Source organism: Salvelinus fontinalis, chromosome 19 (assembly GCF_029448725.1).
Source record: "Salvelinus fontinalis isolate EN_2023a chromosome 19, ASM2944872v1, whole genome shotgun sequence".
Taxonomy (NCBI): domain Eukaryota; kingdom Metazoa; phylum Chordata; class Actinopteri; order Salmoniformes; family Salmonidae; genus Salvelinus; species Salvelinus fontinalis.
In genome coordinates, this window is record NC_074683.1 from 31,276,341 (window position 1) to 31,288,840 (window position 12,500).

Consider the following 12,500-nt stretch of genomic DNA (forward strand, 5'->3'; position numbering starts at 1 on the left):
TATTAATTTATCACACTTTGTTTTCAAAACCTGCTAATGCCATCATAGATACATCAAGGATTCTCTTCAACTGAAAGCGTGTAATTTTCAATTTATACTGACAGTTGAAAGCAGATAATTAGAATATATGCATAAATTTATGATTTGTAAATCGTCATAGATTAAGTACCCCTGATCATATTACCTTTGTGAAAGGAGAAGGACTCTCCTCTTCTATTGGTCTTTTCTGTCCCTTCTTCAGGATAGAGGTGGAGGGGGAAGCTAAGGGGGACCACAACCCCCTGGTCCTGCCACTGCTGGGGCTATGGCCCACCTCCAGCCCCATCACAGCATCCTTCTGCTTGGGTGGGGAGTCTTGGCACAACATGTCTTTAGAGGTACTTGGGTGATGTAGAGGCACTGGGGCTTCGTGAAGGTCAGAGGACACAAGGGTAAAATAGTTTACAGGAGAGAGATCTAGGTCATTATTGTCCATCTGGGTTTCTTCACCCTCTTCACACTCGAGGCCAGATACATTGTCAGTTTTTGCCCTCTCTTGGAGAGGAGTGATATCTTGAACGTTGTCCGCCTGAGGCTCAGTGTGGGTTTCTCTGGTTCCAGTAGAGGTGCTGTCAGCCTCTGGCTGTCCTTCTTTGATAGATGTGTACTGCTCCTCCCGTTGCTCCTCATCTAAAGCTTTGGAGCACCCTGGCTGGGCTTGCCCAATAGACCTGCCAACATCTTCCAGTTGGTCCTCCTCTAGAACATTGGTAGCAGACTCTGGATGTATGTTCTCCTCGTGTACTCCCATCTGCTCCTCTGTCACTTCCTCACTGGAAACAGCCACAGGCTTCAGCCCATCTAAAACCTTCCCTGAGGACTCAGAGACCTGAAGACTCAGTTTCTCCTCTGTTGCCTCAGTAGGTGAAGTATCTGGGGGGAGGCCATTGGCAATGGGAGGGGTACATAGTCTGTTTAGTCCATCTTCAGAGATGGCATTTCCTTCAGTGGAAAGCGTGGGAGAGTTGGCCTGCTCAGAGTCAGTGAGCAGCTTACTTTGGATCTGTGTTGGCTTGTCACACTCTAGGTCACCATGGTCACTCTCCTGAGAGGAAACTGTGTTGAAATTCGCTTTGCTTTTTGACCATTTATGTCCACGTTTCTTCTTCCATCGAGACATACACGCATCCTGGCTCTTATGTTCTAGATCAGGTTCTACTAAAGAGTCCTGTTGAGAAGAAAGCTTAGTATTTTCACTCTCAGCCTTCTCTGGCACAACGGGGTCAACTGCCTCAACCACACCCCCCATGTCCGTCTCCCTCTGCCCCAGAGCTATCTGAGTTATCACAGGAAGACTTGGAACTACCACTTCAGGTTTAAGGGAGTTGACCATTTTAAGGGCTTCCTCCACATCCTGTGGAATATTGACTTCGAAGGCCTCACTTGATGGGTTTTGCGAGTCTGACTTTTGCAAGTCTGACTTTAGAGAAGTTTCAGAACTATTCATTGGGATATCTTGGTCAGCCCCTGGCTCTGCTGATCCAACTGTAGCCAGTGGGTTTGGAATCGCTCCAGCTGACGTGGGCTTCCGGCCTTTCTGGACATCCTCCCGGAGCTCTGAAGCATCCGACTCCGAGTTCTCCACGTTGGAGCCTAGTAAGGCCTGGGAGGCATTGCGCCTTTTAGTCCTTCCACTTCCTTGTGAGGATTCTGTATCTCCCACCTGTGAGTTCTCAGTCTCCATGTTAGGAGTTGGGTTAGGGCTGCTGTTGGCTTTTACCTGCTCCTTTAACATCTTGCTTCTTTTACTGGTTCTGCCCCTGGGCCTCAGCTGGCGGTCTGTTGGACTGGTGGCAGAAGGAGCGACCTGAGAATGAGTGTGGCTCATCTCTGGTGTTGCTGCTGAATCAGTGGCCAAATGCAGGCTTCTTTTGACCTCAAACTCAGCCACTTCAATGGGAACCTTGCTTCTCCTGCTTGCTCTACCCTGCGACTGGCTGTCTGTTGGAGTGGCTGAAGGTGTAGTCTTTGAGTCAATTTGGCTGAGTAGCTCTGTACCGCCTCTCGTCTTTGGCTTGCCTTTACCCTGTTCTTCTGACTCGGTGACCAATTTACTCCTCCTGCTAGATCTAGCCTGTGATTGGCCATCTCCTGTTTGATCAGCAGGAGAGGGTGTGGCAATCTGAGAATCACTTTGGTGCTCAGTAGGATCCTGCTTGTCAACCTCATCTACAAAGTCAACCTCCTCCAAATCACTGAGCGGTTTGCTCTTCCAGCTTGCACGAACCCGTGACTGGCTCTCTTGTTGAGATGGTGTGGCTACATGTGAATCAATTTGGCTTGTCTTCTCCTCCACCTTCTGAGCCCTAATACTCCTTAGTTTCTGCTTGCAATCATCCTCCACTTCCACAGCCAACTTACTCCTCTGACTACATCTACTCTGTGATTGGCTATCATTATCAGAGGCAGAGGGGGTGTCCGTTTGAGAGTCACTTTGACTGAGCTCCTCCTCTGCAACACCTCTCTTTTGTTTGTCTTTGACCAGATCCTCTGATTTGCTGCTCCTTCTACTTGATACCGTGCTACCCTGTGATTGGCTGTTGATATCAGCAGCAGGTGAAGGCGTGGCCACCTGTGAATTTGATTGGCTCAACTCGCTCTCCTCCTTGTGACTAATTTTTCTCAGCTTGTATTTTCCATGGTCCTCCACGTCAACAGCCAGCTTACTTCTCCTACTGGCTCTACCCTGTGACTGACCATCTGCTTGACTGGCAGGAGAGGGAGTCTTTGGTGAATCCGTTTCACACTCTGCCTCTTTGGGTTGAGACTTTCTCCGTTTGTCTTTCTCTTCCCATACCTCTGCATCTTCTCCTGGTCTCAGTGGCCTGCTCCTCCGCCGTCCGGACCGCCTTGGTTCACCTTGGCTCAGATCGGCTTGGGAACTGGGAGAACCTTCCAGAAGACCTGGAGATTCCTCTTCTTTCTGACTGTTGTTTCCCATTACTACTTCTTCAGGAACTAGAACTTCCTTCAGTATTTCCACCGGAGTCTGGGTGTCTGGGATGACGTCGTCCTCGTCGGTTTCACTTGGTCTTTTCTCAGCTGGTTTCTCAACCTCAGATTGCTTTTTGTCTTCTGAAGGTTCAGGTTTCTCTCCCTCTTTTTTGGAAGACTGATTCTTGGAGCATCTAAATCTTGCTTGTTCAGTCTCCTGCGAGTCCGTGTCAGCCCCTGCCGGTGGTTCCGGAGAGGAAGCCGCCTGCGCCTGGCCGCCCCCTGCCGGTGGTTCCGGAGAGGAAGCCGTCTGCGCCTGGCCGCCCCCTGCCGGTGGTTCCGGAGAGGAAGCCGCCTGCGCCTGGCCGGCCCCTGCCGGTGGTTCCGGAGAGGAAGCATCCTGCTTCTGGCTGTTAGCGGTCCTGGTGAGGGGGCCTGTAAACGTCACCACGCTGGCAGGACTAGCAGGCTTCCCCTCAGCATACTTCTCTAGAGTGATGAAAGACTGGCGACGACTGTTGGTTTTCTGAGGCGTCCCTGAGACCATGTCAGAGCAGCCAGAGACGTCAGGGTTGGTGCTTTCTCTGGTATCCATGGCAGAGTCATCCTTCAATGAAACATCTTCATTGACACCCTCCTCCATGGAAATGTCTGCAGACTCAGGAAGTAACTCATCAGCAGGCTCCTCCTCTCCCTTTGCAGATTCTGCTGTCTCATGGGTTGGACTGATATATTCCTGGGTGTCGTCAGCAACGTCCTCCCCCATTTCCATGTTTTCTTCTGGAACCTGTGACGAAAATAATGAGACATTTGTATTTGGGGATTTTCACTTTAATTTGAAGAAAAGGCCTGTTGGCTATGAAGGCACCCATATGTTTTCAATCAAAAGAAAAACGTTTATTGGGGCAAATAAGGACATTTCAGACCTCGGGGGGTAAATGGAACAATGAATAGCTTGTGTTAATTTCTCTTTACCTCCGCTTTAACCTCATCCTTTTCAGCATCTTCGGCTTGCTCATCTGCTGGCAATTTGTCCCTGTAAAAGAAATGCATGTTTTAAACATTGGGTCCCCCACAAAGCTATCTTTCTTTCTTCATAGATTAGTGTTATTCAGTGTAACGGCAGCAGTCAATAAGTACTTACAGTGATTCCTCCTGACTCTGTGTGTACTGGGTGAAGACCGTGGTATCAAGGGAAGCATCCAGGTTGTTGTACATGGCAGGAATGTCAACCCTTTAGAATAAAACCCATACAAAAGCTTTGTTACTAGAAAGTGAGAAAGAATCATTTCTATAACTTCTGGTTTATTTTGTCTAAATATGGCTCCCTGAGAAGAAGAAAAAAGTATTCAAGGGACTTTCTGGTTAAATAAAAAGAGCTGATTGCTTGAAACTGACCTTTTGGTTCTCTTGACCTCTTTCTGGTGCTCGGTCAGGACTCTCTCCTTAGTCTCGGGGGGTATGAACACAAAGTCTATAGAGGCCTGCTCCTCCAGTTCTTCTCTACGAGGCGGCTTGGGAGAGCCAAAGTCGAGCTTCATCTGTTGGGGAGGGAATAGAAATCATCTCCAATATGACAGATGTTTTTGGGGGGGCTCTATACTCCAGCACTTTGGATTTGAAATGATACAATGACTAAGATAAAGTGCAGACTGACAGCTTTAATGAGGGGATTTTCATCCATATCGGGTGAACTGTTTAGAAGTTGCAGCACTTTTTGTAAATAGTTCCTCCCCCTGATTTTAGGGGGACAAATTCACTTATGTCTATTATAGTAAAATGTTGTATTTGGTCCCATATTTCTAGCACGCAATGATTACATCATGCTTGTGACTGTACAAACTTGTGGGATGCATTTGCTGTTTGTTTTGGTTGTGTTTCAGATTATTTTGTGCCCAATAGAAATTAATAGTAAATAATGTATTGGGTCATTTGAGTCACTTTTATTGTAAATAAGAAAATATATTTCTAAACACTTCCACATTAATGTGGTTAGTACCATAATCCTGAATGAAACGTGAATAATGATAGAAAGTTAGACGCACAGATATCATACCCCCAAGACATGCTAACCTCTCACCATTACAATAACAGGGGAGGGGGGGGGGTATGATATTTATGCCTCTAACTTTCTCACTAATCATTATTTACGATTCATTCAGGATTATGTCTAATAGTAGAAACAAAATTAATGTAGAAGTGTTCAGAAACATTATTGTCCCAATACCTTTGGAGCTCGCTGTATATGAAAGCTACCTAGCTTATCTGGCTCAGACTGGCACTGTGATAACTGCCAATTTATAAAGTGCTTCAATAAATGTGATTGGTGGGTTCTGAGAATAGAGAACTAAATAAAACTGGTCCTTACAGAGACAGGCTTAGATGTCTTGGAGCTCCTGTCCTTCATCTCTCCAGCCCTCGCCAGTAGAGAGTCTCTCTTCACCCCAGGAGTCATCTGCACTCCACTCAGCTTGGTCTCCAGCTGAGAGCTCTCACTCTGCACACACACCCAGAACATAATCCAGGGATTAGTATACCATTCATATGAAACCAGCTTAGATGTTACTTATTCAACAGGGAAAACACTCACCGAGTACTGTTCACTGAGCTCACCTAGAACTTATTCAACAGGGAAAACACTCACCGAGTACTGTCCACTGAGCTCACCTGGAACTTATTCAACAGGGAAAACACTCACCGAGTACTGTCCACTGAGCTCACCTGTAACTTATTCAACAGGGAAAACACTCACGAGTACTGTCCACTGAGCTCACCTGGAACTTATTCAACAGGGAAAACACTCACCGAGTACTGTCCACTGAGCTCACCTGGAACTTATTCAAAAGGGAAAACACTCACGAGTACTGTCCACTGAGCTCACCTGGAACTTATTCAACAGGGAACACACTCACCGAGTACTGTCCACTGAGCTCACCTGGAACTTATTCAACAGGGAAAACACTCACCGAGTACTGTCCACTGAGCTCACCTGGAACTTATTCAACAGGGAACACACTCACCGAGTACTGTCCACTGAGCTCACCTGGAACTTATTCAACAGGGAACACACTCACCGAGTACTGTCCACTGAGCTCACCTGGAACTTATTCAACAGGGAAAACACTCACCGAGTACTGTCCACTGAGCTCACCTGGAACTTATTCAACAGGGAAAACACTCACCGAGTACTGTCCACTGAGCTCACCTGGAACTTATTCAACAGGGAACACACTCACCGAGTACTGTCCACTGAGCTCACCTGGAACTTATTCAACAGGGAAAACACTCACCGAGTACTGTCCACTGAGCTCACCTGGAACTTATTCAACAGGGAACACACTCACCGAGTACTGTCCACTGAGCTCACCTGGAACTTATTCAACAGGGAACACACTCACCGAGTACTGTCCACTGAGCTCACCTGGAACTTATTCAACAGGGAACACACTCACCGAGTACTGTCCACTGAGCTCACCTGGAACTTATTCAACAGGGAAAACACTCACCGAGTACTGTCCACTGAGCTCACCTGGAACTTATTCAACAGGGAAAACACTCACCGAGTACTGTCCACTGAGCTCACCTGGAACTTATTCAACAGGGAAAACACTCACCGAGTACTGTCCACTGAGCTCACCTGGAACTTATTCAACAGGGAACACACTCACCGAGTACTGTCCACTGAGCTCACCTGGAACTTATTCAACAGGGAAAACACTCACCGAGTACTGTCCACTGAGCTCACCTGGAACTTATTCAACAGGGAACACACTCACCGAGTACTGTCCACTGAGCTCACCTGGAACTTATTCAACAGGGAACACACTCACCGAGTACTGTCCACTGAGCTCACCTGGAACTTATTCAACAGGGAACACACTCACCGAGTACTGTCCACTGAGCTCACCTGGAACTTATTCAACAGGGAAAACACTCACCGAGTACTGTCCACTGAGCTCACCTGGAACTTATTCAACAGGGAAAACACTCACCGAGTACTGTCCACTGAGCTCACCTGGAACTTATTCAACAGGGAACACACTCACCGAGTACTGTCCACTGAGCTCACCTGGAACTTATTCAACAGGGAACACACTCACCGAGTACTGTCCACTGAGCTCACCTGGAACTTATTCAACAGGGAACACACTCACCGAGTACTGTCCACTGAGCTCACCTGGAACTTATTCAACAGGGAAAACACTCACCGAGGACTGTCCACTGAGCTCACCTGGAACTTATTCAACAGGGAAAACACTCACCGAGTACTGTCCACTGAGCTCACCTGGAACTTATTCAACAGGGAAAACACTCACCGAGTACTGTCCACTGAGCTCACCTGGAACTTATTCAACAGGGAAAACACTCACCGAGTACTGTCCACTGAGCTCACCTGGAACTTATTCAACAGGGAAAACACTCACCGAGTACTGTCCACTGAGCTCACCTGGAACTTATTCAACAGGGAAAACACTCACGAGTACTGTCCACTGAGCTCACCTGGAACTTATTCAACAGGGAAAACACTCACCGAGTACTGTCCACTGAGCTCACCTGGAACTTATTCAACAGGGAAAACACTCACCGAGTACTGTCCACTGAGCTCACCTGGAACTTATTCAACAGGGAAAACACTCACTGAGTACTGTCCACTGAGCTCACCTGGAACTTATTCAACAGGGAAAACACTCACCGAGTACTGTCCACTGAGCTCACCTGGAACTTATTCAACAGGGAAAACACTCACCGAGTACTGTCCACTGAGTTCACCTGGAACTTATTCAACAGGGAAAACACTCACCGAGTACTGTCCACTGAGCTCATCTGGAACTTCAACAGACTGAAAGCCAGGTAAGAGGATAGGAGTGTTCTGCTTCACCTGGCTCAACACTGGCCTAGAAACAGAAAGAAGCATGAGCAAACATGAAAACCTGATCATTGGTTTAGGTCCAGACCTAGATTAAGCCTAATTCTGGCCTAAAACACTTTTAATGGATATATACAAAACATGATTTGGCTCAAACTTTAACTTCTAAATGTAGATTCTTACTTGAGTTCTTCTGGGTAGACGAGGGCCAAAGCGTTAGCGAAGGTTGCGTTCCAGAACTGTGTGACGAGGGAACGGATGTGCTTTCGCCGGTGGAGGAACAGGACACAGAGCAGGGGGGACAGCAGGGACAGCAGCTCATCATCATAGGCCAGGGCTGAACATGTCTGCAGGCAGCCCAACACATCAACCAGGAGCTTCTCCAGCTGGAGGAACAGGAACACAACCACCCAGATAAAAAGGATTGGTTAAAGAGCTGAAGCTTACAAAGAAAGCATAGCCAATACTTCTATAATATCAGTGCAGTAGTTTATAGAGATACATTTCAAATCAAATCTTATTTGTCACATGCACCGAATACAACAGGTATTTCACCTTACAGTGAAATGCTGAATACAACAGGTGTAGACCTTAGTGAAATCATTGACTGTACGTTTGTTGATCCCATGTGTAACTCTGTGTTGCTAAGTTGGTCGCACTGCATTGCTTTATCTCGGCCAGGTCGCAGGTGTAAATGAGAACTTATTTTCATCTGGCCTACCGGGTTAAATAAAGGTGAATAGATTTTTTTTATATATATATATATATATATATATATATATATATATATATATATATATATATATATATATATATATATATATATATATTTTTTTTTTTAAATGCTTACTTACAAGCCCTTAACCAACAATGCAGATCAAGAATTAGAATTAAGAAAATATTTACTAAATAAAAAGTAACAAAATAACAATAACGAGGCTATATACAGGTGGTACCGGTACCGAGTCAATGTGTGGGGTACAGGTTAAGCTGTTAAGGAGACTTTTGGACAAAGAAAGAAAATAGTAAACATTTGAACACACTTTTGCTCCAAGACTTGAGGTGGATTTCAGCTGCTCATTTGGAGTCCTCCCAGGCTGTTCATAGAGGGCTGTGAGGGGCTTTGTGAGAGAGGCCAGGGCCTCCTGGATGGCTGTAGCCAGGGCCAGATTAGAGAACAGGGTAGAGAGGATGGAGACCAGGGCCAGGCCTGTACCCTCAGGGACCGTCTCAGGAGCCTCAACAGCATTAAAGGCCTCCAGGGCCTGGACCAGCAGGGTCTGGAAGGTAGACAGGTTCCCAAGGGCTTTGCTTTTCTTACGCACCCAGGCCAGAGGGGTGTGGGGAGCTGGAAGGGACAGGAAGGTAACCAAACATCAAGGCCACCCATGCATACAAAGGATTTCTTTGGATAAAAGCTTCTGCTTAATGAGATATCTATCTATAGATAGCTTACATTTCATCTTCTGTTGAAACTGTGAGGTGTAGGGAGAGAAGTCAGAACTCTCAACGATGACCAGGAGGATGTTAGCAACCGCATCCAACGTTGACGGAACCTGGAAAATGATCATAATACAATCAATGAATCTGAACAATAAACTATTGTGCAGCAGTATAATATTCTTATTCAAAGGGCTAACAATCCCAGTAACTTAGATCTGTTTGTACAGTAAGATCTCTCCGCTCACCCTCAGGGCCTTCCTGTCCAATAGGGCAGCCATTTTGCCACACAGCTCCTCACAGCAGACATTCTCCTCGGCCGTGGCCACCAGGGCAGAGCAGCAGGCAAACACCTTATACAGCCTGGACCACGTACCCAGCATGGACTTCTGGGTCACCTACAGAGGAAAGGCGGCTAAATCAGTGTTTGAGATTGACCAATGGGGCTTATGTTTGTCCTATTTTGAAATGGAAATGTGCTTTTTGCAAATCCCAACTCTCCCCGAGACCCTCGGAGAGCAGGGTCATGGCCAGGGTCAGCCATTATCAACGCCGACCCTGAAGGTTAAGTGCCTTACTCAAGGGCACATCGGAACAAGCAACCTTTCCGTTACTTGTCCATTCGCTCGAACTCAGGGTTTCCTCAAACTCGGTCCTCGGGACCCCAAGGAGTGCACGTTTTGTTTTTTTCCCCCTAGCACTACACCGCTTATTCAAATGACCAAGTCAACATCAAGCATTGATCATTTGAATCAGCTGTGTAGTGCTAGGGGAAAAACATGCACGACTTGGGGTCCCGAGGACCGAGTTCTGAAAACCCCGCTAAGCTACCACGCACCCTTGCAGTGGGACAGCGCATCTTTAAATCACCAAAACCTCCTGCATCCCAAATAACTACTCTACTGATCAAAATATACAAAGCACTGAATTCATTGATAGTCGCCAACTTGAAAAATCCAATAGCATGACCTTAATTCACGGAATCTCTGAGAGACTCACCTGTGGCAGGGCGTTGCCAGGTAGCAGGTGTGTGATGGGGAACATCAGGGCAGTGTGAACAGCACTGAAGTTGTGCTCCAGAGCGTCCCCTTGGTTCACCTCATTGGTCTGTCAGGGAAGGAGAAAAACCTTATTAAAACTAATCTCCATCGCAAATCTCTATTTGTGAAACGCATAGGTTAATAATAATTATAATAGTAGTTTGTGTCCACTTGGTGAAATTGGTCTTGCATCTCAACAAACAAGCACCATATTCAGTGCAGTTACAGGACATGTATTTACAGTGTCCACTTCATACCTGTGTGATGGTAACAGTCAGTGGGTTGACCACCACGCTCCACATCCTCCACAGCTGCTCCTTATTCCCCAGAGTCCCCGCGCTGCGCCCCACCGCCCCCAGGACCGCCTCCCCAAATGCCAGAGGGGACGTGAGGCCTGAGAGACCACAGCTCACTAGGGTCTCTAAACACAGGAAAAACCTGCGGGGGTGCAGAGACAACTCAAATGGAACACTATGTGGTCGCTACATAGGTCTACTATGTGGACAAAAAAAAAAAGTATGTGGACACCCCTTCAAATTTGTGGATTTGGCTATTTCAGCTACACCCGTTGCTGAAAGGTGTATAAAATCGAGCACACAACCATACAATCGCCATTGGCAGTAGAAAGGCACATACTGAACAGCTCAGTTTGTCAAATCTTTGCCCTGCAAGAACTTCCCCGGTCAACTGCAAGTGCTGTTATTGTGAAGTAGGAACATCTAGGAGCAACAACGGCTCAGCTGTGAAGTGGTAGACCACACGAGCCCACAGAACGGAAACACCAAGTGCTGAAGCGTGTAAAAAATTGTCTGTCCTCGGATGCAACACCGACTAACGAGTTCCAAACTGCTTCTGGAAGCAACGTCAGCACAAGAACTGTTCGTCGGGAGTTTAATGAAATGGGTTTTCAGGGCCGAGCACACAAGCCCAAGATCATCATGTGCAATGCCAAGCGTCGGCTGGAGTGGTGTAAAGCCATTGGCCTCTGGAGCAGTGGAAATGCGTCCTCTGGAGTGATGAATCACACGTCACCATTGGCAGTCTGATGGACAAATCTGGGTTTGGCGGATGCCAGGAGAACGCTACCTGCCCCATTGCATAGTGCCAACTGTAAAGTTTGGTGGAGGCGGAATAATGGTCTGGGGCCGTTTTTCCTGGTTTGGGCTAGGCCCATTAGTCCCAGTGATGGGAAATCTAAATGCTACAGCATACAATGACATTCAAATCAAATTTGTCACGTGCCGAATACAACAGGTGTAGTAGACCTTACAGTGAAATGCTTACTTACAGGCCCTTAACAATGCAGTTAAGAAAAATAAGTGTTAAGAAAGTATTTACTAAAATAAACTGAACACACATATATATATATATACTGCTCAAAAAAATAAAGGGAACACTTAAACAACACAATGTAACTCCAAGTCAATCACACTTCTGTGAAATCAAACTGTCCACTTAGGAAGCAACACTGATTGACAATTTTCACATGCTGTTGTGCAAATGGAATAGACAAAAGGTGGAAATTATAGGCAATTAGTAAGACACCCCCAAAAAAGGAATGGTTCTGCAGGTGGTGACCACACACCACTTCTCAGTTCCTATGCTTCCTGGCTGATGTTTTGGTCACTTTTGAATGCTGGCGGTGCTTTCACTCTAGTGGTAGCATGAGACGGAGTCTATAACCCACACAAGTGGCTCAGGTAGTGCAGCTCATCCAGGATGGCACATCAATGCGAGCTGTGGCAAAAAGGTTTGTTGTGTCTGTCAGCGTAGTGTCCAGAGCATGGAGGCGCTACCAGGAGACAGGCCAGTACATCAGGAGACGTGGAGGAGGCCGTAGGAGGGCAACAACCCAGCAGCAGGACCGCTACCTCCGCCTTTGTGCAAGGAGGTGCACTGCCAGAGCCCTGCAAAATGACCCCCAGCAGGCCACAAATGTGTATGTCTGCTCAAACGGTCAGAAACAGACTCCATGAGAGTGGTATGAGGGCCCGACGTCCACAGGTGGGGGTTGTGCTTACAGCCCAACACCGTGCAGGACGTTTGGCTTTTGCCAGAGAACACCAAGATTGGCAAATTCGCCACTGGTGCCCTGTGCTCTTCACAGATGAAAGCAGGTTCACACTGAGCACATGTGACAGACGTGACAGAGTCTGGAGACGCCGTGGAGAACGTTCTGC

At 47.0% G+C, this 12,500-nt stretch overlaps 1 protein-coding gene across 3 annotated transcripts in view; it reads right to left on the minus strand.

The window, feature by feature from the left end:
- LOC129816606 (telomere-associated protein RIF1-like) overlaps nucleotides 1-12,500 on the minus strand; it is a 41,824-nt gene that overhangs the window by 2,812 nt on the left and 26,512 nt on the right. For all 3 annotated transcript variants that reach the window (XM_055871295.1, XM_055871294.1, XM_055871296.1), the window contains 12 exons: nucleotides 10,578-10,758; nucleotides 10,280-10,387; nucleotides 9,529-9,678; nucleotides 9,297-9,396; nucleotides 8,884-9,188; nucleotides 8,024-8,226; nucleotides 7,775-7,868; nucleotides 5,342-5,470; nucleotides 4,372-4,514; nucleotides 4,118-4,207; nucleotides 3,949-4,009; nucleotides 185-3,760 (listed from right to left, as the gene is read on the minus strand). In XM_055871295.1, the coding sequence (XP_055727270.1) occupies nucleotides 185-3,760; nucleotides 3,949-4,009; nucleotides 4,118-4,207; nucleotides 4,372-4,514; nucleotides 5,342-5,470; nucleotides 7,775-7,868; nucleotides 8,024-8,226; nucleotides 8,884-9,188; nucleotides 9,297-9,396; nucleotides 9,529-9,678; nucleotides 10,280-10,387; nucleotides 10,578-10,758 (5,140 nt within the window). The remainder of the gene's footprint in view (nucleotides 1-184; nucleotides 3,761-3,948; nucleotides 4,010-4,117; nucleotides 4,208-4,371; nucleotides 4,515-5,341; nucleotides 5,471-7,774; nucleotides 7,869-8,023; nucleotides 8,227-8,883; nucleotides 9,189-9,296; nucleotides 9,397-9,528; nucleotides 9,679-10,279; nucleotides 10,388-10,577; nucleotides 10,759-12,500) is intronic.